Raw genomic sequence first — 27022 nt, forward strand, 5'->3', positions numbered from 1 at the left:
GAAATTTCATCAACTTTTGATACAGGACACAATGACAGACTATTGCTCTAGTACAAGCTGAAATGAAATACAGTGTCAAATGTTCCAGTGTAGTCTTGGTACAAGGAACTACTACCACCCCAACCACTAACCCGGACTCCAATCTCCGGCCACGACCTACTAACAGCCAAGATAGCTCTCACAGATATACTCCGCCATCAACACACTCCGAGAACAATAGAACGCATCAACTACCGCAACACTCCACCAACAGCCGACGCTCAGCTCGCCTGCGAGCCCGCCTCAACCGACCACTTCCATCTAGGTCCGCATTCTCCATATATAGCCCGCCTCTTCTCAGATCACGCTTCACTTCTGACGAAGGACAGTCAACCTGCCCGAAACGTCAAGTTCCTCGGTTCTCCTAGTTATTCTTATAACTAGATTTCTTGCGCTACTTTCACTAGCACCTTTACTCAGTGTTTCATTTCTCTTTCCTCTCTCTCTCTCTCTCTTACACTTTTGTCTGTTTCTACGCTACTTATCTTTTCTTTTCTTTTCTGTTCTCTTCTCTTCTTTCTTCTTTTTGTTTTATTTCTTCCTTCCATACAACCCAACGGTCCTTTTCAGGACCATTACTTAATTTACACATTTCTCCACAGGTTATTTCTCTTGTCTTCTCTCCTCAGGTCTACACTTTAACCTCATTTTGATTTCTTTTTTTTTTTTGTTTTTTTTTTTGCTTTTCTCCCACAGGAACCTTTTCAGGACTTAACTGTCATCAATTTTCCTTTCCAATTTTTTTTTTCTCCCTCTCAGCAGCATTTCATTCTAGGATCCATACTAGCTCCCTCTGATTTACGTATTGAATTTCAATTTGTTCTTTTCTACTTCTTTTCTTTGTCCCCCCCCCCCCCCCCCCCGCCTCTCTCTCTCTCTCTCTCTATCTCCCTTCTATCAACATATTTTCATCTCTCCTCTACTTACCCTTCCTTCGAGGGATTATTCGTCCTTTCTCCATTGATTCCGCATTCCATATCCACACTGTTCGCCGACTTCGTTTTTCTTCTCTTGGTTTCATGAATCTTTACTGCTCTCCCCTATCTCCATGATTCTCCAACATTCAACTCCTTCCTCTTCCTCTTCCCTTCTATTTCATCTTTCCCCTTCTAACGATGTCCGAACATCCTACTTGATTCTCACACTATTCTTCCTTACCACTCTCTGTGTTCCTTTCTCTACCGTCTCCACTAGTGCAACTTCAACCTCTAGCCCATTACTGTCTCCCACTCTTCACTTTCTGCCCTCCTCACAACCCCCATATGTCGCTTCCCTCTTCGTTTCTCCTCTTTCTAGGCTCTTCTGCCAAACAGCGATCCGATTAAGGACTACATACACATGGTGTCACCGCAAATCTTTCTTCCTCATTTACTTCACCATGCAAACCTTCAAACAACACAGAACTACTTTCTGACTTGAAATGCTCTTCAAATGTTATTTTATGTTAGCAAACGAGGGCTTTAAAAGTGAGCAAACTGCAACAATGGCACAAAATGAAACTACGAAGACCTTGGGTCAGAACAAATCAATGAGAGAGAGAGAGAGAGAGAGGATTTGAAGTGATGGCAGTCTTCACATTTAGTGCCTATTGGGTAGCATGAATTAAAAGGTCAAATTGCATTACCTACGGTTCTTCAAATGAAAAAGGATGATCAATGAGTATAATTGTTTATAAGGCCTATATCTGTTGCAGAAACATCATCACCAACTTACAATACAAGGTCTTGCTTCATATTCAATTTAATAACCAGCAGTCAGGTTAATTTACTTGAAGTTGTAACATTGCTCTGAACTGTTCAGCATTGACTCTATTCCAGTCATTGGATGTAAATATCGCATAATGATACTTTAATTGGTTTTATGACATTTGCTCCTGCGACAATTGCTCGCATGAAATATCTGCATGCTAGTAAAGCCAAACATAAATTCTACTGACAAACAATACCCCAACCCTAATCCTAACTCTCACACCAAACTAAACCTAAAACTCTATCACTACCATAAACTTAACCCTAAGTCCTTCACGAAAATAAGACCAGAGCAACTGTCGCAGGAGCAAATGTTGTGCCACTACTCTTAATCACACACAACTCACTCACCATAACTAGGCTGGTGAACTCCATAGCCCGCTGCTTGTCTTCCCCGGTGCTCTCGACCAGTATCTTGGTGTGGTTCTCCCCCAGAGTTACGGCTAGCCTGCACAGTCCCTGTACGGTGTCCTGGATACAGAGGAGTGTAGAGAAGGCACAGAATAAAAAAATAAATATTAATATTGTGTTTGATTCCCAGCTGTAAATTTTTCTTTACAATCCCGTTCTCTGGAGAAACATGCACATCTCTTCCTCAAACCTTACCCTGAGTAAAGATGGTGAGGCCAGCTACAACTTGCAAAATAAGTTCATAAGAATGGTTGACAAATATAGATATAAAGTTCTCTAAACACATCCAATAATTGTATTTATACCTGTGACAGTTTCGACAATGGGCTGTCATCTTTCTCAAACGATGGCTAATCGGCAACTGATAATTTGATCATTTGAGAAAGATGACAGCCTGTCGTTGAAACTATCACAGGTAAATACCAGCTACAACTTGCCATTAATTATACAGATGTATCCATAGGTCAGAGAACTAGATAATTACTACAAGATAATACTCACTACAGCAAATACCATGACATGAGCAGAGGGCATAAACTTGCACTTTCCCAATGACCAGTAGTACCTTACTCTAATCCATTCACCCTAATAATTGGCCATCCACAATTTGTATGGAAGGGTCTCCCAGCCTCCATTTTGAACAAATTTTTTTTCAATCTGCCAAGAGTATTTACAACATATTCTAATAACATATTCTCATAAGGCATTGTAGCCATTTTTGTAACATAGCCCCCCCCCCCCACACACACACACATATGCACAAATTGACATTTATCATGCCATAGTAGCTAGAGAGAATACAAAGGGAATCTATTAATCTTGCAAAACATAAGCAGCCTACTCTCTATAGCCTCATAAGAACAAAGTTTACACTTGTAAATTCTTATTGCAGACCGTGAAAATCTGATACCAGTATACAGCTGTACCTGTATACGATGAAAATAACGTCTTGAATACCACTGGCATCACACATCAATCAATTTCAAATCAATTTAATTCAGTTTGTGTGCCCTCCAGTCTAACAAATTGATCAGCACGTTGAAATCAGGGGGACTGCAATCAAATGAAAAATACCACATCGTGGAATAAAATATATGCACAACATAAAATGCATTGAAAATGGATGAGAAACAATTTTGAAGAATTTTGTGCACTCGCGTGAGGTCTATGAATGTTTTTTTAAAAAAAGGATGAAGTTCATTGATTTCAGCTAAATTACATTTTCTGTGCATAAGAGAATTAAAATAAAACATTCTTACTCACCATATTCTTTTCTCTGACTGATGTGGCCAGCAAGTCTTGTAGCTGTAAGATCTCTTGTATGATACTTCTTACTATTGTAGGATATCTGTGGGAAGAGACAGATTGTAGTTGGGCTATCAAAATCATGTCATCTCCTATGAAATGTTCCACAAAGAGTCACTAGGTCAAATGGTCCATTGTGATCGCTATATCATATGCAGGTTGGCAGAACCTGACAAGTCTGTCATATGTAAACACATTTCAGAAAAGAATAAAGACTTTATAATTTGTCTTCATTTCCTGAAAATATTTTCCGAGTCTAATGAAGAAGAAGAAAAAAAAAAACACCATTACATTTCACACAAGCACACTGGTTCGCAACTCTGCAAATGTACTTTCTGTCTGTCTGTAACCATTATTGTCATCATCATCATCATCATCACCATCATCACCATCATCATCAACATCATCATCATCATCATTATCATCACCATTCTCATCAATATCACTATCATTACCATCATCACCAACACCGCCATCGCTGCCATCATTGCCACCTTCACCACCGTCCTCTCCATCATCACCACAACCATCATCATTATCATCATCATCACCATCACCTCCATCATCACCACAACCATCATCATCATCATCACCACCATCATCAACATCATCACAATCATTATCATCATCATCATCACCACCATCATCAACATCATCACAATCATTATCATCATTATCACCACCATCATCATCAATCATCATAACAATCATCACCATCACCATCCCCATCACAATCATCATCATCACCAACATCATCTCCATCATCATCATCATCATCATCATCATCAACATCATCATCATCATCATCATTATCATCATCATCATCACCATCATCATCACCAACCATCACTATTAATCACCATTATTATCATCAACATCATCCCCACCATCATCATCATCATCCCCATCATACTTACTTATGGGCTGTGGGTTGGGACACGACACTGATGAGGGAGTCGATGCAGCAGTCAAAGAGCTCGGGGTCGTGGATGAGTTGGAAGAGGAGGGTCTTGAAGGACTCCACCTCGGTGAGGGGTACGCTGAGCTGCACCCAGCTGGAGAAGCAGCGCAGGGCCTGGTGTCGGATGTGACTGGGCGAGTCCTCCTGCTCTAGCAGTGACTGGAGGAGGGGCAGAACTGGAGGATGGTGGGGGGGTAAATGTGAGATAGATTAAAGGTCCTGTTTACCTTTGGGAGTAGTGATTCAAAAAATGTTCCAGATATCACATTTGATGTATATGTGTAGGTCAGTTGCATTAGGAAACATCCTACCATATGAATTTTTGCAATAGAGCTTAAAATATGAGGAGATATCACTATTTTTCCCAATAAACCATAACTGGATACGGTTCAGTCTGAAAACATTTTTAATATACCAGTTTTGTTCACATTTTGTATATTTGACAATACTTAACATCAATTATACTGATTCAAATTTTTACATTGGTCGTTTCTATCCCTAACTCACATTTTAGATCTATTCTGAAGTACTAATGCTGGGTTTTTGTTTAATCTGCAAATGGTAAATTATGCCTTTAACCCCTACTGCAATTTGTTTGCTGATCAGCACTTCTGCTTGCTAGATTGCGTACTTGCTTGCTTACTGCTCTCCTTACTTTGCATGAGCAGCGCAGACGTCATTAAATTTGACTGAAACAAGGAAATAAATAGATAAAATTAGAAAAGCACTCTGAGAGCACAGACTTTCGCCAAGCAGCTAATATCCATCCACACACATATATGCTTAAAATTGTCCAATTCCCCAAAATAAAAGCCTTTTGTTTACGTCATCAGCCTCCAGCTGTGTGGCACCTTGCCCGAAAAGAGCACGTGCTTTAGAGCACGTATGCAAACGGTATAAGATATACGCAGCGTGAACGCCCAAGTTCATTGATCCTACCTGCAAAGAGATAACAAATCCTTCAAAAATCCACAAAAATTCTGGGATCACTACCAAAATTCAATCATCTTTCCTTGCGTCATTATCAACTGTTCTTACAAGTTTCATCCAAATCCATCCACAACTTTTTGAGTTATTTTGCACACAGACAAACAAACAAACAAACAAATGCCAATGAAAACATAACCTCCTTCCTTGGCGGAGGTAATAAAAAGTTATATGAGTTTGAACTCACCATGTGTCATGCCTTTCTCGAGTTCATGCCTGACTGTGCTTTTCCTGTGCTGTGACATGGGTGCTGTCTGGAACTGTGAGGAGATCAAGAAAAAGCCACGTTAAGCAATATTTTTCGGAAAACGTAAGAGGCATAAATACTCCTGGATTTGACTTTAGAGCCATTTCCTTTGAACAGGAGGATAGGACCTGCTAACAAGTGGATTAGGTGCGTGAGGGGAAAAGTCTAACGGCATCAGTTTTAACTGAAAAGAAAAACTTTGGGGTTTAGTGTGGGCACATATTATTCGCTTCTCAAGATATAGATCCAAGCTGTTCCTAAAAACGTGCAAAGTCAGGGCATTTTCTGTTTCAATGAGATCATTCATTGACCAGTTTTAGCTCTTTTTTCTAATTTCTTGCTTCCCTGTAAATCTAATATAAATTTTGTTCTCTCTCTATATGCATCCATTACTTCTTAGGCCTGAAAGGCATACTTTTTGTGGAAAAGCTATCAATACTTTTTAACTTTCCTGAAATAGACATGTGCAGTACTATACAATTTGCGAAGAACAGTATCTTTCATGAAACCTGTAGTATTTTGGGCAAAAAACAAAAACAAAACAGAACTACATTTGTAAATGCTGCCAAAAAAGTGACAATTGGCATCTCTGATTCTGTTGATCTGTCTGATACACTGTAGCTTTTGAAAAGGGGGGGGGGGGGGGGTAAGGGGGGGGGTGTGGGGGGGAGGGGTGGAAACATCACACCACACCCCAGTTCTTACCTCTTCTGGGAGGACTGTAAGGAGTTCAAGGAGGGCGGAGCACCTGTGCGTGGAGTCCAGGTGTGGAGTCCTGGCCTGCTGGAATGTCTCGATGATGCTCTTGACAGCATCCGGCCACACGTCTGGCATGGTGCTCAGTGCAAAGGATGACAGCTGTCGGGGGAGAGGGGGTCAAAAGGTCACCGAGTTGCAGCAGCCACTTTGCCTGCCTAACGCAATCTCGTCTCGTCTCGGTGGCAGGTGGCATCCGCCCTCAACTTCAACTATGCTTTAATTTTTTGTTAAAGATCAAAACTTTAAACACATTCTTCAAATGATATTGGACAGGAAAGGAAAAGAGGTGCAGTTTTGGGGATTATTGTGTGTCCCAGTTTTTCCCGAGGACATAAACATACCACCCATTTAATTTGCACTGGTTTTAAAATAGATGCATGACAGGAAATTCACAAAGATTATCAACTCAAAATATTTGTTTCCATGGAGATCATATGCAACAGGTGGCAATATCTATCAGAAGCAAGAAAAAAAAAGAAAAAAGGTCTATGTACCTTAATACATACTGCACCACACTGCTTGGATCAAGTACTATTATAATGCCATTCAGCTCAGGGAAGGAAAGAATGTAAAATTCACACTTTTAAACCTCTAGATTGAAAGCTGGTGCATCATTCTGTTGACTTTCCCTTGGAACGTAAACTACATTTATTTTTTTCTGATATGCCCAATAGTTATATCACGCTTTTCATTCACAAATTAAACTGTAGGGAACAATGGCAGCCATTTCCCCTTCTATAATGTGGTTCTGATTCCTGGCACACAAAATTGTGGCATCAAATTATGATGTTACACGCAATATCTGCTGAAACGTGTATTAATCAAGTTCATTCTCATTGATTTTAGACAAATTTGACAAGAGATGAACCCTTTTAGATTGACAATCTATATGAAAATCCAGTTTTTCTTTATCATGAAAGAGTCTTTACAAACAATTTTTTCTTTCGATACTGTGGTTGAAGAGATTTTATATATCACTGAATCTGCCACATACAATGTACCTTAGATTCTTTTGTTTCAGTCTCACCGTAAAATATCCTATCAGCAAACACTCACAATACACCGTGTTGCACATTGTTCAAGGTGGCTAATATTCTGAATACAGCATAAGTAAACATATGTTTCATATGAATTCACCATACAGGTAGGGTTTTTTTGATGGTTTACAGGAAAAGATACGCATTTTCACTTTTCCTATGCATTTTCATGCTTTCCAGGCACACAACATCTGACAAAGACAGGATTTCTGTTGCCCAACAGAGAAATAAAGTTTAAAATATCCAAAGCTCCAGGCACTGACACATGTTAACAGGTCAGTCTTTCACAGGCCACACGTCTAGCTTGAACCCAAAGGGGTCATGTGAAAAGGTGGTGCCTACCGCTACGCAAAGTCTGGTGAGTACGATTCGCGTGCCGAGGGCGGAGTTGAAGATCTGCTGGAATAGCTGTGTCCTGAGCACGTCATACTGCTCCGACGGAACCTCTGGCCTGCGGGATGAAGACAATGGGCCACAAGGATTAAAGGGAAAGTACACTTGTGGGTTTCAAGAAGAAATGTTGTGATTATGAATGGTATCGGCTGAAATCACAATAAATGTCAGCTGAGCAATTTGTAATTTTTCAAGTGGAAGTACAGGGCATGCAGTTCGGGAAGGGTAAACTTGCTTGCAGGAAATGCTGCATACACGGTATGTGCATTATGACTACTAGCATGGTAAGGGCAAGAATGAGCTAATCGATCCTTACTTGTTATTTTTTGAGCAGGAGTACAATCAATGTGTTCCTTGCTCTTTTGAGGCATTTCCACCATGATATTTAGCCATATATGGCTAGCAATCAGTAGGAAGCAGTGGTTTATGTGTTGCAGCCACACCAGATCAACATTCTTTATACAATGTATAAGCATTTAATACTTATTGGAAATAAACCCGACAGTGTGGACCCCTCTAAAAATCAGTCTTTGGCTGACAAGGGCATTCCACCCCAAAAGTGGAAGATAATCGTTAAGTTGAATTAATTTGAATTTGAATTGAATTGAATTTGAACATGAATTGAATACACACAGACTCAAGATTTCTGTTTTTGATCAATCTAAAAAGCACAGCCAAACCTAATTAGAAAAAAAAAACAAGAACTTCATAGCGTGCTCCACAAATGCTTTCTGTAATACTCAAATAAGCTGAATTATGTATTCATTTTGGAGCAAGCGCCATGAGCGCCTGACTTGGCGGATACCGGCGCTATACAAGACTTCATCATCATCATCATAAGTGCATACCGGAAGACTGGCAAAACATGAATATTCATAAGTATGAGGGAGGAGATTTCTGCAAACGTCAAAAGCAGCATTCCCAGAATTTTAATGTAACACACTTATTGTACTCCTGATCTTGAAACAAGTGAGGATCAAGCTCATTCTTGCAAGATTATTAGTTTTATTTTCTTCAGGCGCAACATAAATGATCATGGTACATGGTAACACATCAACAGTTTGCTTGATACTATTTTGTACAAGACTTTATATCTTACTATAAGAATATTATCATAAATTCTGCACTGGAATTATTTTAAAGTTGGTGGAATAGGTCTCCCTGAAGAGAATAAATGGTGAGCTTCTCTAGACCCAAAATGTCCACTCTATGAAAAATGGGCAATGAATAAACACTAACTTAAATTCTCTCAAGACTGGATTCTTCCATTATGTATACTTTGAGTGTTTTTATACCTGTAAATTTGATTGATCAACTGGCATTTGAAACATCAACAACTTGAAAAATCATTTCGTTCTGTAATTAACAGACATGAAATGTTTATAATTGTCTCCAAGGAGGGAAATTGATAACTTTTTTTCTTGAGAAGGGATATCATTTATTTCTTATTTCACTGCTGTTGTTCTCAATTATGACTTCAACCACTTGTGAACTTTGCCATACAGGTCTTGATGTGCAAAATACTTGGAACATACACAACAGCATCTGACTTAAGTGCAACAAGGATCTTCACTACCTGCATTCATTAACATTTGAGCATTTGAAAAAAGAAAGAAAGAAAACAAACAATAATTCTGCACACATGAATGCTATAAAATGGTTTGTATTGCATGAAAACTTTATGAGCAAAAGGCACTCACCAACTGCGGGATATTTTGCTGTGAAGTACGCTTGCTCCGAAATACTGCACTTCAGGTGCCTAATACAAAAGAAATGAAAAGAAATGGCATTTTCAATGCTAAATGAGTCAAGCGAGTCATGCATTACAGAAAATATATGTATATATATGGTATGCATTTTCATACTTGGTATGATGGGCATATGTGCGTACATGTGTTTGTATGTCTGTGCCAATAAAGTACTTCACTTGGCTCAATGTGATAACAGTTAGAATGCATTTTTTTCTTTCTCCAATCCCTAAAGCTGCCCAACCTGCTACATAACACTGTGCCTCTTTGCAGAAACACACCATCAGCACATGCAAGGGCTCGGACCCAAACGCGAGCTGACGGGTGTTAAGAGCGCTGTTTGTTCAAGCTGTGATGGGCAGTCTCCCTCTCTTTAGTTTGACGGCTATCGGCACGTGCACCTGGCACAGCGAGGGAGCCCTGCTTTTTGTCTCCATTCTCACACACACACACACACACATACACCCACATGCACAATGCACATGTATGCCAAACATACACTTATACACAGACAAACAAAAACAATGAAACAAAAAAATAAGAAACACAAGCATAAACAATAACACACCGATGACATCTGACGAACAGACAAAATAGTATGGGGTGGGGTGTGTGTCAGTATTGGGCACTACTCACATCATGATCTTGAACCAGGACATGGGGTAGTGAACGAGTAAAGGGGGGGGGGGTATGAGGACAACCACTGGAGCGTGTGTGAGTCACATGAATGTTATTCACAGGATATGGCAGTCGCACATATTCAGGAGCAGTCTAATGGCAGTTGACTACTTAACTTGCAGTAGAACAAAGTCACTTGACACACTTAGCGACTGGTCCAACGACAAGCATTTTCTCGTGTGAATATCACATTCATTTAATGACTTGCAACATTCAAATTAGCAGCGATGCTCTAGTCTCCATTTCAGACACTTACAGTACCAACTGAGAAGAATACTTGAAATAATGCTATATTTTAACATTTATGATTCAATGAAAATGTCACTTTGTGTGATCATGTCCTGAAGTTTGTTTGGTCAGTAAATATGGGATGTGTACTTTGTTAGTGGTCACTGCACTAGATGTGAATAATTTGTGATTATCAGCAGGGCAAAACATCTTGCCCCTGTAATGTATGCATGATGGTCCATGGGGAGTGCTCTGAGTTACCACATGATTATGATCATGTTCAACTGATGAGCACAGCTTGAGTAACAAGCATAAAAGACATGGGAGGAGCGTGAGTTACCCTTTCTAAAACGTATACTGCCTCCTGCCCTGACCATCACAAGGGACAACCCAAGCATCAGGGGGGACTTCCCCCTGTCTTATCCAATTACAGGACTGCGGGCAATTAGATTAGCTATGGTTCAACTGAAGGATGTCTCGGCATTAGATAGCAATTAACTGTCTAACCTGGCCTAATTGGCAATCTTGTGGCACGGGTAACGGTTTTAAAAATGCAACTTGTCTGCTGACAACTAGCGCACGCCTCGAGGGACAGCGAAGCATTCTCAGGTGGTGCACGGGGGCGACTTTGCCTAACATAGCACATCCTATGCAGTTGATTGATGAAATTCACCAGCTCTTGGTTTGTAATTTAAAAAGCTATGGATGGCCACTTGTGTGTCCATCATTTTATTCAAATATATGCCAATGCCATGATCTCTTAGAATAATACAGAGCTGTCATTCCTAACATGATCTCAATAAACTTTGAATTTAGGACATAGCTGCCCTTAGTCTTGGTCCTCTACAGCACTAATAAGGTAGAGAGGAAATTAGTGCTTCTTATACAGTTTAACCCGTCGAAGACTATTCCCGAGTATACTTGAGCAGGCGTCTATGGGAAATGCACGTTGTAGCAAAATCAGCTCGTCCTCAACGGGTTAATGTCATTGTGCACTAGCTGTATCTTTACTCTCATACAAGGAATCTCAATATTCAGCAATCTTGAACAAATTCCTCTGGTAACTCATACTACAATGCCACATACACCGTAGTTGGCATATGTACGAGAAACTGAATACGGTACTTGATAATACATTACTCAGTTGCTTTTAATTTTGTTTGCCTGTTGTGGGCCTACAGGAATAAACTCAACCTCATCATCACTGACTCATACAAACACTTTGCGCTGCACTGAAGTCAACAAATTTCAGATCCAACCAAACGGCAAACAACTTCCGGCAAACCTGGCTCTACTTCCCTCAAAAGGTCAAACCACGAAACGATGTCCGCTGACCGCATCACTGGAAGAGTAATACCAACTCCTCGCCAGGTAGGTTAAGATGGTGAATTCTGGACTGTTCTTCAATGCACATCAGAGTTGTGAGGCAGGAGGTGGGGAGGGATGGGGTGTTTTCTTTTGATGGGATACCACAACACTTGTGCAGCTACGTTGTACCAACCATATCATTCACTTCCCATTTTGATTCGTATAAAAGTACTTTCTGATCTCATGCCAAATATGTTATGTCCCTGTTTCAGAGCAAAATCTTTTTAATCTTGTTTGAAGACAGATTGATCATAAATCCATCAAGGCACAGGATAATTTTACAGCAAAAATCTCATCTTGTCTTCTTTACATCAGCCTGTGATTTTAACTGTGTATACTATTTTGTAGAAATATTGGAAGGAACTGGTTAATCTTTTTTCTATCTGCACAAAATCAGACAAAAAAATATCATAAAGATTTGCTGATATGAGACAGAATCAAACATATCATATTTGCCTTAATCTTCTAAAATTCGTCACTAGCTTCATGGTGTTATACGATCAGTTTAAAGGCTGTTGATCATTCTGCAACCAATATAAACGTTATATGATAAAGAAGGCTTAAGAAGGCTTTTTATTCTATCTTACAAAAGATTTATAATGAATATTACAAATAATAAAAAGATGTATAGCATCAAACAACAGAAATATAATTAATGGACTTAATGGGTTAAACTTTAAGCACCCAGACGGCTCATTAAAGTAGCGTGGCCATACCATGCAATGGGACGGGCGGCCTGACTGGGATACTGTAAAACAAGAAATGTTCGTATGCATTTTGATTTAATTCATAAATTTCGCGAGAGCCAAGATTCTTGATATTACAATACAACCGAAAGTTCTCAGCTCCACTATATATACATTGAATGCCAGTGGCAAATTTCGAAAATTTCATGCGCGAATAAGGCTGTTGGCTCCAATTCGCGAAAAATTTGTTGTGTGCCGAGAAATCCCACACCAAACTAAAATTTCTGACATTAATCTGTTTCCCTGTTCAAGAATGTGTCTTAGTACATTGAATACCATTCCAAATATCCAAACATACAGTGTAGATGCTGCAAGGACTTCACTTTTCAATTGACCAAGAGCGAGTGTCCAAATGACATGAATTACAGATATTGCACCATTTGCACGTGTACCATAGCCACTGACATTAACAAAGGGACCATGTATGAAATAGGCCCTGAGGTGACCGAGTCAGCCGTTAGCCGGCACCAAGGATGTGGCGATAATTGGGTCATTACCGCCAGGAAGTATTCCCACAATTGATTGCCTCCACCGTCTCATCACATCTCGGAAACTGATATCTTCATTAACCTGCAAATATGATTTGATGAACGGTAATATGAGATGATAGCTCAGACCTGTCCGCAGAGCGCTTGCTCATTTCAAGATGCGAGCGCGAGATGATAAACAACGCACTCACGACTCTGACGCTCGTCAGGGAAAGGTGAGTGTTGTTTTGTAGACCCTCCCAATTACTGTTTGCTTTTCTAAAATTTCACCTGTCCACACCGACACAAATCTGAAAAGACTGACATACACAAGGCCTATCTACATGATGGAAATCAATCGCTCATCCTTTTGTATTTTTCAATAATTGTCTGATTTCATTACAACTTTCCTTGATAATCAGCTTCTCATTTCATTTTACTTACTTCTCTCATACTATATAAACATCTCTTTGGAGTATAGTTATCTTTGAACATATTTGACAATCATCCCTTAAATCACCATTGGTCATCTATTTTCTGTTGATGTCAAAGGTCATGAGAAGGGCAAGGTGCAACTTTCCTTTGAAGTTTGCTTTAATTTTGTTTTTACTTTATTAGTAATGAAGACAGGACTTATTATTCAATTTTTTTTTTCAATTTCAATTTCAACTTATGTTCATATTTCTCACAAATAGCACGAAAAAGTATAATTATACAATACCAAAATTATACAAAACATAAATTAGATGAAACTTCACTGGAATTTACAAAAGTTTGTCTTGGTACAAATGTATAAACACAAGGTCTGCATACATCAGAGTTGAGCTATGGTCATAATGTGATAAATATGATGGGGCCTGAGTAAAAGCAAGCTTTTACAGCCGCAGGTCCTGTGATAAATCAAATTAGGGGGATTATGAAGTACAGATATTTTTTAGACCAAACTATGACTGGGGGAACCGATTAAAACAAAGAGATCAAATAAATGTTACTAAATAAAGTACAGAAATTCCTTCTACAGCCTAAAAATTCACAACTGATACCGTGTAATACCTTCATCCAATCCAATAAACCTGCATTTATCCTGAACTTCTCCCTGTACTGACCACAATATGCAAATATGCATGTGTCTTTAGATATGACACACTGAATTTATATTTTCATCCTTGGAAGCTCTACATTGTCTCTATCTTCAATTTTAACTGCAGAATAAAAAACAAAACAAAACATGAAAACCATTATTAACATCAACTAACCACTTCCTTATGTTTTTGCAAATGTTTCAGTAGCATTAATGTGCCTATATAATGTGAAATAAAACATCTGTCTTGGTTATGAATAATGCAACCTTCACTGGGCATCTATTGCAGGATGAACATTAAATAGATGTGATTAAGCAAAAGGGGGCACAAGACGGGGTGACAGAAAGTGTGTGAAAGTGGGGGAGATAAAAATATATAGACAGAGAGAAAAAAAGATAGAGAAAGGCTGAGAGAAAAGGGTGGTAACATAGATTAAGCTCCTAATCTTAGGAAATTAAACAATCATAATGACACAACGTTTCCACTGTCCACATTACACCTATGTGATGAATACTATCCCACATGAGCATGAGGGTTCGCTTTAGTGATTCAGTGAGCCAAAGAGTGCTTGCTTATTCATGTAAGTTGGTTGTTTGCTGTGGATGATGTTAAACTTCATCACGAGAGACGAGGGATATCTCATGGTCTCTTTGCTTGTTCGTACCACAATGTGAACGTGTCGCCGAAGGAAAAATTGAGGTTTACAACAACTCCACAACAAGCAGAGAACTCTGAATCAGAAAAATGATAGACAACGACAACAAAGGAACGAACACATTGCAAACTCAATCACATGAGGAGAGTTCAGTCTTCATTGAGTCAAGGGCATGGAGCGAGTGACACTCTCGATTGGCTGTGCACGACTCCAAACAAGCCACCCTTCACTCGCATCAGGGCAAATTCGTCTAGACTGACAAATCCGAGTGACAAAACTCTGCCAGTCCTTTCGGATCAAGAGTTTAATCCTGATGGCTGTGAGCTTAAGTCATTTCACTCGCCTTCCGCCCCGCAGCCACACTCCAACAAACAAACAAGGATTTTTTGTTTAATACACACACACACACACACACACACACACACACACACAGCCTTCACAGCTTGTCATGACAATTATATTGCCCCTTCCCCACACACAAACACACACACACACACACGCACACATAGCAGAGTCTGGTTCAATCCTGATTCAGATGGGATAATCTTTAACAAGATCAATGTGACACCATCACATCCCTTTTTATACAATTTTCATTCTGTCATTACTGGATTGACATACTGCCTGTCGAACCTCTGCACAAGGAGCCTTCAAGAAGATACAAAAGGAGTTCTTAAACAATCATGGGGTTACAACTTCTATCTAGTATCCACTTCACTGCATTTCTGGTGCATAATATGCATATCAGGTGTCTGTAGGAATGCAGGCATGGGGTTAATATCATACTTTTCAAAATAGGTAAATTTCTCAAACCTATTAGTAATACATAAATTGCTATACTCCAAACTTTATCTAATAATGAACTCAAATTTTAGTGCATATATTCATGACAGGTTCATTGAAACAAAAGTGACAATGTCCTTGAACCATACTGTAAATGTGGATATTTTTGTAGGGGCAATTTTTTGCCCTGGGCTTGGAAAGATCACTTTCCTGTGTTTCTAATTCCGCCAAATCAAAACATTTAATAGTGGTACATATAACAAGCAAATATATTGCGTGCTTTTATTTTTGCACTAGCTTGTGGTTGTGTGAAATGCGCAAAAAATTTCAACACCGCAAAAATGTGCACTTTTACAGTATTTCAAGGTGGTAGACATCACCCAACTGCAATGAAATGCAGACTTCTACAAGGGACAGAGGGAAAAAAGTCTTCAGAGACTTAAATTCTTCCTTTCCTACTTGAAAAAAAAAAAGAAGAGGAAGCTGATGGCGATCGATGAAGAAAGATAGAGAAAAAGAAGAAGGATGAGGATGAAGAATACGGAGAAGAACAAGAAAAGAGGGAGCAGAGAAGGAAAGTCTGACTGTACACTCATAGATGTACATTTGTGGTTTGTTGTTTTTTTTCTGTTCGCCAGAAAGTACTTGAAATGATATCCCTATAAGGAAATATAGTACAACGTCAAATAATGTCAGCATATAAAATGTGTTATAAGCACATATTCAAAGGCGTAGAATTGTGGCCATTTTGCCATTTCAAAACAGGAAGCACATTTGGGTGGCAGTAGTCATTCCGATGCTTATGGCTTCAGTAAATTGAAAATTCCTTCCATGCTTGTGACAGCTAAGATCAGAATTAGGCTATCTGCGGAACATATAGCTACAGCTAATCAGAAAAAGACCACACAGAAACAGACAACATGGAGAAAAGATCACAAAATGAGTTGGAAGCAAAACATATAGAAATTCATACAATGGACTAATTCAGATCATAAGACCTTTATATCACATGTAAAAAGATAGAAAAGGTGCCCGTAAAATCACTTAAAGGTATTGTTTACCATTGGGAGCAGCAATTTAAAAAGTGTTCAAGTTATCACATTTGATGCATATGTGTAGGTCAGTTGCATCACAAAACATATACCATATAAAAATTCCGCAATAAAGTCTAAGATTTAAGGACATATCACTATTTTTCTCAGGACGGTTTATTCTAGAAACAATTTTATCATAACTATTGTTCACATTTTGTATGTTTAACAATACTGAACATTGATTATACTGATTATCATTTTTACAATGGTTGTTTCTATCCCTAACTCACATTTAAGAACTATTTTGAAGCACTAAAGCTGAGTTTTTGCTTTTTCTGCAAATGGTAGATAATGCCTTTAAAGTGAAGGAAGAGTGCAATGAAGGAAGTCCCTTTTCCACAACACACCCCAGATATGCAATACAGGTGATTGATCAGTAAACCGCCAGTAATCAATCAAATAATAGCAATGAGTCACATCGAAGTACCTTGGTATGTCTTTTGAGGGTGTGCCCTCCTACCGACTGATGTCTTGTGGAATTCAAATCAGGCATTTCCTCATCATGAAATGACTACATTATCCATGTACACATAAGTTATCCCTTCACAATGGGTGGAGGGAAGTTGGGGGGGGGGGGGGGGAGGGTTGGGTGGTTTCAATTGTCTTCCCACCCAGTCAAAAATCACTACTGACAGGTTTGTTTCTCACACCATTATTATTCATCTGCCAGTACTAACTAAACAGCCTGATGGCTCAAAAATAGGAAAATGGTGCATCATAGGCAAGTTTCTGCGACTTCCTACTTTCCAACATAATGGTATGGTAAAGGGCTACTGGCATGCTGAAATTCTATTCAAATCTCAGTTTTGTATGACAGCAATCATATAATACCTGTAATTATTCCATTTACAGGGAGTAATTGCTAACAAAGCCAGCATCATTTCAGCATATTGATATAAGCTCTCTTTACAATCATATACGTATTTACAGTTTGCTAGTATACTTAAAGGACAAGTTCACCTTCATGTACATGTGGATTGGGTGAATGCAACAATATTAGTAGAACACATCAATGAAAGTTTGAGGAAAATCCGACAATCCGTTCAAAAGTTATGAATCTTTTAAGTAAAGTGTGTATCTGTGCAATTACTGCTGGATGAGAAGACTGTAACTACAGTGTGTAATGTCACATGCGTACAACAATATAAGGAAAATAAAAGAGAATTTCACAAAATTTTACTTTTTGAATAAAGTGCACATTTCTTGGACTTGTTACTGATGTACAATTGTATGTTAAAGATAATATTATTCGAATTCCCCTTGCCTTCTGAAAGAGAGAAGTCGAGTGTTCTTTTGAAAAGTTATGCAAGAAAAGTGAAAATAAGGTGAATTTTCTTTATACTTTCTTTATACCGCTGTACTCATGTGACATCACAAGCTTTAGTAGTCTTCTCATCCAGCCATGACTGAGCAAAAAACTTTAAAAATTCATAACTTTTGAACGGATTGTCGGATTTTCCTCAAACTCTCAATGATGTGCTGTACTAATATTGCTGCATTCACTCAACCCACATGTCTATGAAGGTGAACTTGTCCTTTAAGTTTGGTGTGTACAGATAGCAGCACAAAGAGGCTCTTGCATCATATGTGGCATTAAAGGGATATTTTGAAAAACAAACATTATATTTCACGTGATATAATGACTTCCATAATGGTTGCCTGGGCTTCTCGATATATTACGATATCTTTAAACTATACAGTCAAAGGAGAAATTGGTGGTGCAATTACTTGGCAAGTTCCATGCTCAGCCCGACTTCAGTGAATTTCTCATGTTCATAGAGCAATTTGATATATGAGAATATTTCTGGACATCTGTGTACCGGTACACATCCTCCAATATATTAATGTTATCATTCTCATGTTTGCAAAATAAAGAGCTAAATTTCAGATAATAACCACATTAAAAAAAAAAAAATTCCATATTTACAGAGGTATGCTTAACATCTCTCCCTCTCTAATGACAGTCTTGTATAAACAACTAAACACAAACTCATTTTCTTCCTCTGAAGTGTGAGCTCTGGAACAGATTTCATCAAATCACATTACAGGAAACTTTTTCTTCTGTTTAAAATGATCCGTTAATATATGAAAATGAAATATTATATAGATGATGACTGGCGGGGGAGGGAACATACTGAATGTTCCACTCGAAGGGTTTGAAATGCTATTGAGGGACTTATAGCCTCCCGAAATAGCATTTCAAACCCTGAGGGTGGAACGTTTGATACATGTTCCCGACAACAAAAGTCATCATCTGTTATATTATATGGGTTAGTTAAATCTGCTTTTTCACATCGTATGGAATAAGCAAATTTGTCCTATCGATTGCATGAAAAATATGATCGTTCAATCGTTTGGTATCGTTTGTCATTTGTTACGTGAAAATGTTTTCCCATGGGAGAACATTACACAAATGTTCTGCCCATGGGCGAACATAACCAATGTGCCTCCATCACGTGACTGTGTTTAGCCAATCACTAACCGGTACATGTATTTGACTAACCCATTTAATATAATCTGCTGTTTCACACCCTGAATCACATCCTTACTCCCCTTCAGTTTGCTCAATTCGCACCCTATCTCAATCTGTCTACTTTGTTAATAACTGATTCATGTGAAGCGATACAATATCTGCAGCAACTAGTTGGAGTTGCTAATCTATGAGTGCATTTGCAGGGTGCACTGGAAAAGGTCAATGTTCTATTCTTTTTTTCTCTTCTTTTTTACTATAGCCGGCACGAATGCACAGTTTTTGCACTGACTATGCACTTGTGAAGTCTTTTGCTGGAAGCATTCATGTCTCTCACTATAACTGTGATTTAAAGTGCATTCTGTTGATTGTTGTCGTGGCACAAAAAATTACGACATCGAGACTAGGATAACGGTACTGTCCTGAGAAGCGAAACCATAGACTTCAACTGATACTTTGAGAGCTTGGCCAAAAAAGAGCTGAAATCTTCTCTTTTATGTTTGCCTTTCAAGTGGCATATTTCCCCCCCCCCCCCTCTCTCTCTCTCTCGCCACTCATGTACGATACATGATTGCAAGCTAGTAGCAAGATCCAATTAATGTTATATTTCCTGTTATTACTAACAATTAAGAACACTCTCCCTTCCTACTGTATACAGCGTGTTACTCCTGTGAACTGGCGCAACTTAAATGAGCTGCCCAAATATCTCGGCAAACATTCGCCATCCATAAGGAAGCAAGCAGGAAAACGCTGCCACAATTGTACAAATGAGAAACTCGCAGGGAGTGGTGGGGCTATAGATATGACTGTGTGTAACGCATGTGCGCACATGCACATGATATGTTGCACAGACACACAAAGAAGTATATTTTAGGTGCGTACATATTGAAATCTAGTGACACCAGTCATATTGGTTTCACAGGACACTGACTAATGAGAAACTTCGGGGGATGGGGTTAGGGCGGAAGGATGGGAGGCAAAGGATTATGAAAGAAGAAAGAAAACAAGATTATGTCGGAAACTATTTTTGATAGATCCCTTGGCAGACTTACAAACCACGGGCATGATACAAGGCCAGTGTAGGATTAACGGTGGCATTGTCAATAAAAATTTGCATCTTGAAATTATGCCCTCCCCCCCCCCCCCCCCCAAGTTTTCTCTTCGTCCGATCATTTTACAAAGAAATCAGCAAAGTGAAAACAGGTGGGATGTTCTAAGATGGGGGGAAGAGGACACACCCATCAAACATCAAGCTTTACAGGAAGTATTCAGCAGTGAAGTTTAGCCTCTCAACCCCCCCCCCCCCCTCACAAATACAGCACTTGTGTACTAAACAAAATAAAGCACTTTGAATACTCTGTTTCCCGCGGGCAAACATATTCCTGAACAAGCACTGAAAATTACTTGTAACAGCACTACTTTTATATGACATATTAGCTTTAACAAGTTGACTGAGCTTTGAGGTACAAGTATGTGATTTTGCTTTTAATTGCTAGTACTATCTGAGAATATAAGGCATTACAGACTTGACAATCTGGAACAAAATGTAAATGTCGCAACTTTGTAGTCCATTTTAGATCGGCTGCTTTAATGTAAGGAAACATTACAATAAATTAATAGATGTCTACATAATAGAAAGCACATGATTGTGCATAAACATGCAATTTCAGAGCACATGTTCCTTAAAGGTACTGTGTACCATTGGGAGCAGTAATTTCAAAAATGTTCGAGATATCACATTTGATGCATATGTGTAGGTCAGTGGTATCACAAAACATACTACCATATGAAAATTTCGCAGTACAGCCTAAAATATTAGGAGATATCAGTATTTTTCTCAATAAACCATAAATGTAGATGGGGTAGTGTAGGGACATTTTTACTTTAGTTATTGTTTACATTTTTTATATTTAGCAATACTTAACAATGATTATACTAATTCAATTTTTACAATTGTTTCTATCCCCGACTCACATTTAAGAACTATTTGCAAGCACTGAAGTTGGGTTTTTATTTCATCTGAAAACGGTAAATATTGCCTTTAATGATGAGGTTCGCCAATTGCCCGCGGTGTGTACCTTTAAGGCATGAAAAGCCAAGCGATCCACTGGCTCAGCTCTGCCCGGCAGGGGCTATCACATTAATGTGGCTGCCCTAATGGCAAGTTCCGCTCAGCACGGGGGAGCGCTCCAGACATGCCCTTTGGCTGTGAGGGTGCACGCAGCCTATCACGTCATTTCGCATTACAGGGCCCCGAGGACAAAATATAGGCCACAGGCAGGGTGCTCGAAACGCGACATCTGAGCCAGAGACGGACAGGGATTAGCTGGCAACATTCACAACTCAATCCCAGGAAATGCTACATGTAGTTCCACCGATTTGCACATTGAATTTCATTGAGTGGATTTCTCCTGGGCACTTCAGTACTAATAAGAGAGACTCTTTTCTTCATGCTACACAAGGCATGTGGCATGATTTGGGCACACCATTCTAAATTTGGCAAAATTTTATCTGCAGTGTGCAGAAAGCATCAAATACATACTTGTCAAAGCCAATGGACCACGCTGTCAACAAAGAGACGTTAAATTATTTCTGAGAGGTTTTGAAATTTCCTTTATTTCCTCCAAGCTGAGAGTATCTACTTGTCCACTCACACAAACAGAAAAAAAGAAGAGAAGCTCTCATTACCTCAATTACTCTAATCTTTACAATTACAAATTAAATGTAGTTAAAATTGCATGAGTAATGCTAATTTCTTTTTAACATCTGTAATAGTGAAAAGATCTATGTAGGTTCTAACTACTTCCAACTCAATGTTTTGTAGCTAAGGTTAACCTGACAATACAATAACTGCTGTGCAGCAGGGTGTCCAGTTTCATGACTAATCTGTCCAAAACAAAAGAAGATAAAGAAGAAATTAACTGCTCCTCATTCATAGTACTTCAAAAGAAAGTGGTTGCTGTATCTGCCAAGTGCATTAAAAATCTTCTATAAAATGTGAAAATGGAAGGTTGCAAAGACCTGATAGGAGATGTCTTTGTCTTCAAATGCAGAAGAACGTGTGTCAAGTGATGAACGGGCAGACACGCATAGGGCTTGCCACGCTTCCCAACCACTCACCACAAGACACGTAGCCCGTCAACATCGTGTGGTCTACAACCAGAGTCAGCCGAGATGCGGCAGGGTGACACCAGCCTAGCACACGTACGACTTTCAAACATGTGATGACTTTTTAATTGCTGCAATGACATTCTTTTGTCTCTCCTTCTTTGTTGTTGTTGTTGTTTTTTTTGTGGTGTGTTTTGTTTCTCCTGAGCGACACACAAATAGCATAGCTGTTGGATACATCACTTAATTTCTCTTTCAAATAAAGGCAATCTTGTCACCAGTTGCATGAGCATTAGGGGAGATCCTATGAGAACCCTATCAGTGTCACATGTACCGTTTCCATCTTAAAACCCAACTAAAATCACACATACTGACTTCCAAGTAGACCTGCATATATGTGTTTTGGGTCAATGACATTTATCCCCCATTTTCTTTGGTACATTTATGAAGAAACAATCCTCCCTGCTCTCAAATAGTAAGTTTTGAGAATTACAGTGTCTAGAGTGAGTCAGTACTCTTTCCTCCTTGTTTTTTTTTTCTTTTCTCCTTGTTTTTACTTAAAACTTCTCCTAATACTGACCACATTTTCCAGTAAAATCTCTTTAATGCATTTGATACGCTGAACAGTTTCTCTCGTGCTTCCATTGTACCTCATGTTGAAAGATACCTGATTTTCAAAAGTAACTTTCATACGACCCTGCTGAGCAAGGAGACTTGTGATTTGTATAATGCAAGGTGACAAACCTTGTGACAAATTGGCACTGAGTCTTGTGCTTATTCAGCAGAGGGAAACAAAGTAAAGCCTGTAACCCCAGAACAAAGACAGAATAACACCCATCCAAAGCCAGAGAGGGCTATTCTGGAAAAAATTGGGTGTGGTGTGAACGTCACCTTCAGCCAGTTTACCTTGTTGTGGTCGAGCAGTGCCCAGGCAAACTGCCAAGCTTGGGGGGATCGCTGAGCCATGAGGAGCCAACGCTGTGCGGAGTCTTTCACATCGGCTGAAGGATCATAGTATAACTCATGGATAGCCTGTTGGCAATACAACAAGATAATATAAACATACACATTATGTCATACTTTACTCTCTGAAAACAAGACTTGTTTGGTTTCTAACTATATTAATACACAATAGGCAAGATTATGACCCCTTATCCTGTCTACTACAGCGTAATTCACCACTTCCGGTCTATACATTAAAGCACAGTGCATCCATATGTTCAGGATGATTTCAAATGAAGAGAGAAAAATCTAAGAGAACACTTCAAGTTTCATCAATGCTGGATGTAAAGAATGAAAGATAGATATTTGAGTTTCATGTTATGAAATATTAATGCTAGTTCACATCACATTATACTCGATATATACCGTAAATACTCGATATTCAAGGGTTTAGCAGGTCCAGCTTCTGGTAGTGCTGCTTACTTCTGGTGTTCTACACCACCTGCAGTAACATCATATACCGACATATCATCATGAATCCATGGATACTTTGTTGGATTTGGATTATTTTCCTCTAACCAACATATCACTGCTTTGCAATGGAACCCCATACTCATATACATCACTTTTGTCTTACCTGTGATTTAAATCAGTGTTTGAAGCACTTTTGATACCATTTTAGATGCATTCTTGAATAAGATCACTGTTACACATACAAAAGAAATGATGCGAGGCTAGCCTCGGCCCGACCTTGCGTCAGCTTTTTCTTATGGGCCGCCTCCACTTCAGGCCACCTCTTGAGGTGGTCTGAGGCCGGCCTGAGGCCGGCCCCAGCTATGTGTAAACGGTACCTGGCCCGAGGCCGGCCTCAGCTGACTTTCGGGGCTGCGGGATTGACTGGTCACATGACCTCTGCAGGGATTATGCACATGGTAATATTATGACGAAACCAAATACGTTTGAAATGTTGTCTGCTGAAAGGGTGCTCCTATGGCAGAGTACGGAAAGGCGACACAAGGCCAGTCTATGAGGAACGCTGTTGCTCTAGCATGTGTAAAAAGTTTGCAAAGCAGCCCCAAGTGGCCTTTCATGTGTAACAGAGGTCTAAGACGTATCACAATATCAATATTTAGGAAAACTATTAAAATCATCTCACAAGTCCCAATTTGCCTAATACTAGTATTATACTCACAAAATACATGGTGTATGGCAGTATATTCCAGGACAATCATTGAAAGTTAGTATTGGCAGGCATATAATTGTATAGGTGCTCTTTAAAAGTTGAGTTAGATTTGAAGCAGTTGACACAAATGAAACAAATGCATGGGAACGAATGAAGGCAATTTTGATATTTTCCTAAGGTAATGCATATAAGGTCAAAATTTGGATCACAATTACATCATCTTATTTAACAAAAGACAAAATTTACAATGATCACCCCTCCCCTTCAAACTGACAAATTTGAAGTCAGCTTTAGTGCACTGTACAATTAATTATCTGACATACTTTGCAGAATAGAGGATTGCTAAGCTGCAATTCTCATACGTCCCCTATGTTATATAATGTAAGCACATAATTTTTAATTTCATTTCTGTTATCTTTGCTAATGCCAGAAAGTTGGAATAATATTCACTTCTTGATGCCAGAACACCCAATTTCTGGCACACTTTGAGCAAACATTTTTACTGACAACTTTCATCAACGTAACGGGAATTCTACACGAACTGCTCTCTCAGATAAGCATGCTTTCTTTGCAAATCCAAATCCATTATCTAAAGGCGGTATTAGGACATTGAATTACCCACGTACTGCTTACACGATGACTTCATGTGTGTCAAACATTTAGACATGCAGTTCCTGTAGATAAAAATGCAATTTTGCTTCTCTGCAAGTATCAGGCACAACATCTCCAGCTGGATAACATTTATGTGTACGTAAAATGGATATGTTTCTGTTAAAGACAACAAACACACTTGTCAGAATTCCTAAATCACTACAGTGCTGTATAAAAAAAAAAAAATAATAATAAGTGGACATGAATAGAGGTAACCATCATATGGCTAATTACTTTTTTCCCCCATTTTTTCAAAGATTTGCAAATAGATAGATATACCGTCTGTTAAAATGTAACATTTCATTTAGAGCCATATTCATATCAACGAATTCAGGTCTTTATTAACCCGTTGAAGACTAGTCCCGAGAATACTCGGGTAGGTGTCTATGGGAAATGCATGCTATAGCAAATCCAGTCCGTCCTCAATGGGTTAAATCATTTAAAAGTAAAATGTCAATAACAAAATGTAATATGAAACTTATAAAATATAAACAGTGAATTATGATAAGACTACGAGGGGCATTTCCAATAAATTAATTTTTTGATGGTTTTGGGGTTTGATTTGTCGTTTTGTTGTTTTGTTGGTGTTTTGTTTTCTGTTGGTGTTGTTGTTGTTGTTTACAGAACAGGCCACTTTCTGCAGATTTTCCTCTCAAACTCTCCAGAATGTAAGTATAACAAATGAATTCAATTTGGGGAAAAAATAGAAATTAATCACAATCAATTAGATTTTGATCATTAAACACTTCATCTAAGCTGAGCAGTTGATACACTGACCTACATACATTTCATGCCTCTCCATAGAAAGGATCACACGTACACTATCTTGCCACTTTACTTTCAAAACGGTGCTGATAAAATCCTTAAAATGGAAAAAATCAACACAACTGCGAAAAGTACAGCACAGCGTCTTTCCTTTCTTCTGTCTTTTAAAGCAATTTCCCTTCATTCAATCAGACTGAAAGACAAAGAATTTCCCCCATAACTTTGTATCAACATGCATAGGGACTTATACTTACAAATTGCATATGTGTAACACACAAATGTGAATGTACCAGGGCAGGCTACAAAATACACAACTGGAGGCATTTCAAATATATTTCTCATTTTCCAAAACATGCAGCCTGCTTTGCGAGATAGATAACCTAACTTTGGAGCTTACCGGAAGCCGAGCGTCTCCCTTCACACACGTGCAGTAAACACCTCCTTACCTTCTCAATGTTATCCAGAGTAACTTCTGGCGAGCCGTCGGCAGATGCTCGCAGCGAGGAGGCCATTCTGAAGTCAGCTGCCGAAGACACAGAGCTCAGCGAAAACTCACCGCCTCACGCCAGCCAATCAGGCTACCTGAAGGCACACACTTCCTGCTTAGTAAGAGGGAGACAGAGGCGGGGGGGGGGGGGGGGGGGGGGGAGGACGAGGAGGAGAGGGAGGGACAGAAAGACACGAGACAAAGGCAGAACATGAGATAGAGAAGGTGAGGGAGAAAGAGAAAGAGTTTCAAAACGTGAGAAAGATAAAAAAAAGACAGAATGTGACACAGAGGGATTAGGAGACAAAGAGCAAGAGAGGGACAATGTTGTTGTTTTTTTAAGGAAAGATGATGACAAAACATAAAAGGACAGAAAGAAATCAAGTGAGAGAGAAAGAGAGGGAGAGAGAGTGTGAAAGAGTGAGGAGGGGCAAGAGGGGTGAAAAAAAGATTTAATGTTACCATAATGGGTCGATGAACAATTAACATGGCTTGCTTGGTTAATTGGCTGTACTTGGGGCGGGGTTTAACTAGAAGAGGAAGCAAACTTTTTCTTTTTTTGAGTGGAGTTCGCCCATTGTGTGAGAATGTGTTGCACAACTTGCGCAGGTTGTCTCACGAAATCGTTAACAGCTACGTGGCCTATTGTCAGATGCTGAGTGATGAGCAGTCGGCATGGC

At 39.1% G+C, this 27022-nt stretch overlaps 1 protein-coding gene across 1 annotated transcript in view; it reads right to left on the bottom strand.

Annotated features, from left to right (window-relative positions):
- Positions 1–27022, bottom strand: part of LOC139729917 (importin-13-like) — a 122500-nt gene that overhangs the window by 74808 nt on the left and 20670 nt on the right. Inside the window, exons 2-10 of the mRNA XM_071640834.1 lie at positions 26302–26454; positions 23221–23346; positions 9588–9646; positions 7837–7945; positions 6404–6556; positions 5639–5711; positions 4421–4640; positions 3462–3546; positions 2139–2258 (exon numbers count right to left, since the gene is read on the bottom strand). Coding sequence (XP_071496935.1) covers positions 2139–2258; positions 3462–3546; positions 4421–4640; positions 5639–5711; positions 6404–6556; positions 7837–7945; positions 9588–9646; positions 23221–23346; positions 26302–26367 — 1011 coding nt within the window. The 5' untranslated portion in view covers positions 26368–26454. The remainder of the gene's footprint in view (positions 1–2138; positions 2259–3461; positions 3547–4420; positions 4641–5638; positions 5712–6403; positions 6557–7836; positions 7946–9587; positions 9647–23220; positions 23347–26301; positions 26455–27022) is intronic.

This window comes from Diadema antillarum, unplaced genomic scaffold (assembly GCF_040938485.1).
Source record: "Diadema antillarum isolate AM-2024a unplaced genomic scaffold, OU_Dant_1.0 seq00000269_RagTag, whole genome shotgun sequence".
Lineage (NCBI taxonomy): Eukaryota > Metazoa > Echinodermata > Echinoidea > Diadematoida > Diadematidae > Diadema > Diadema antillarum.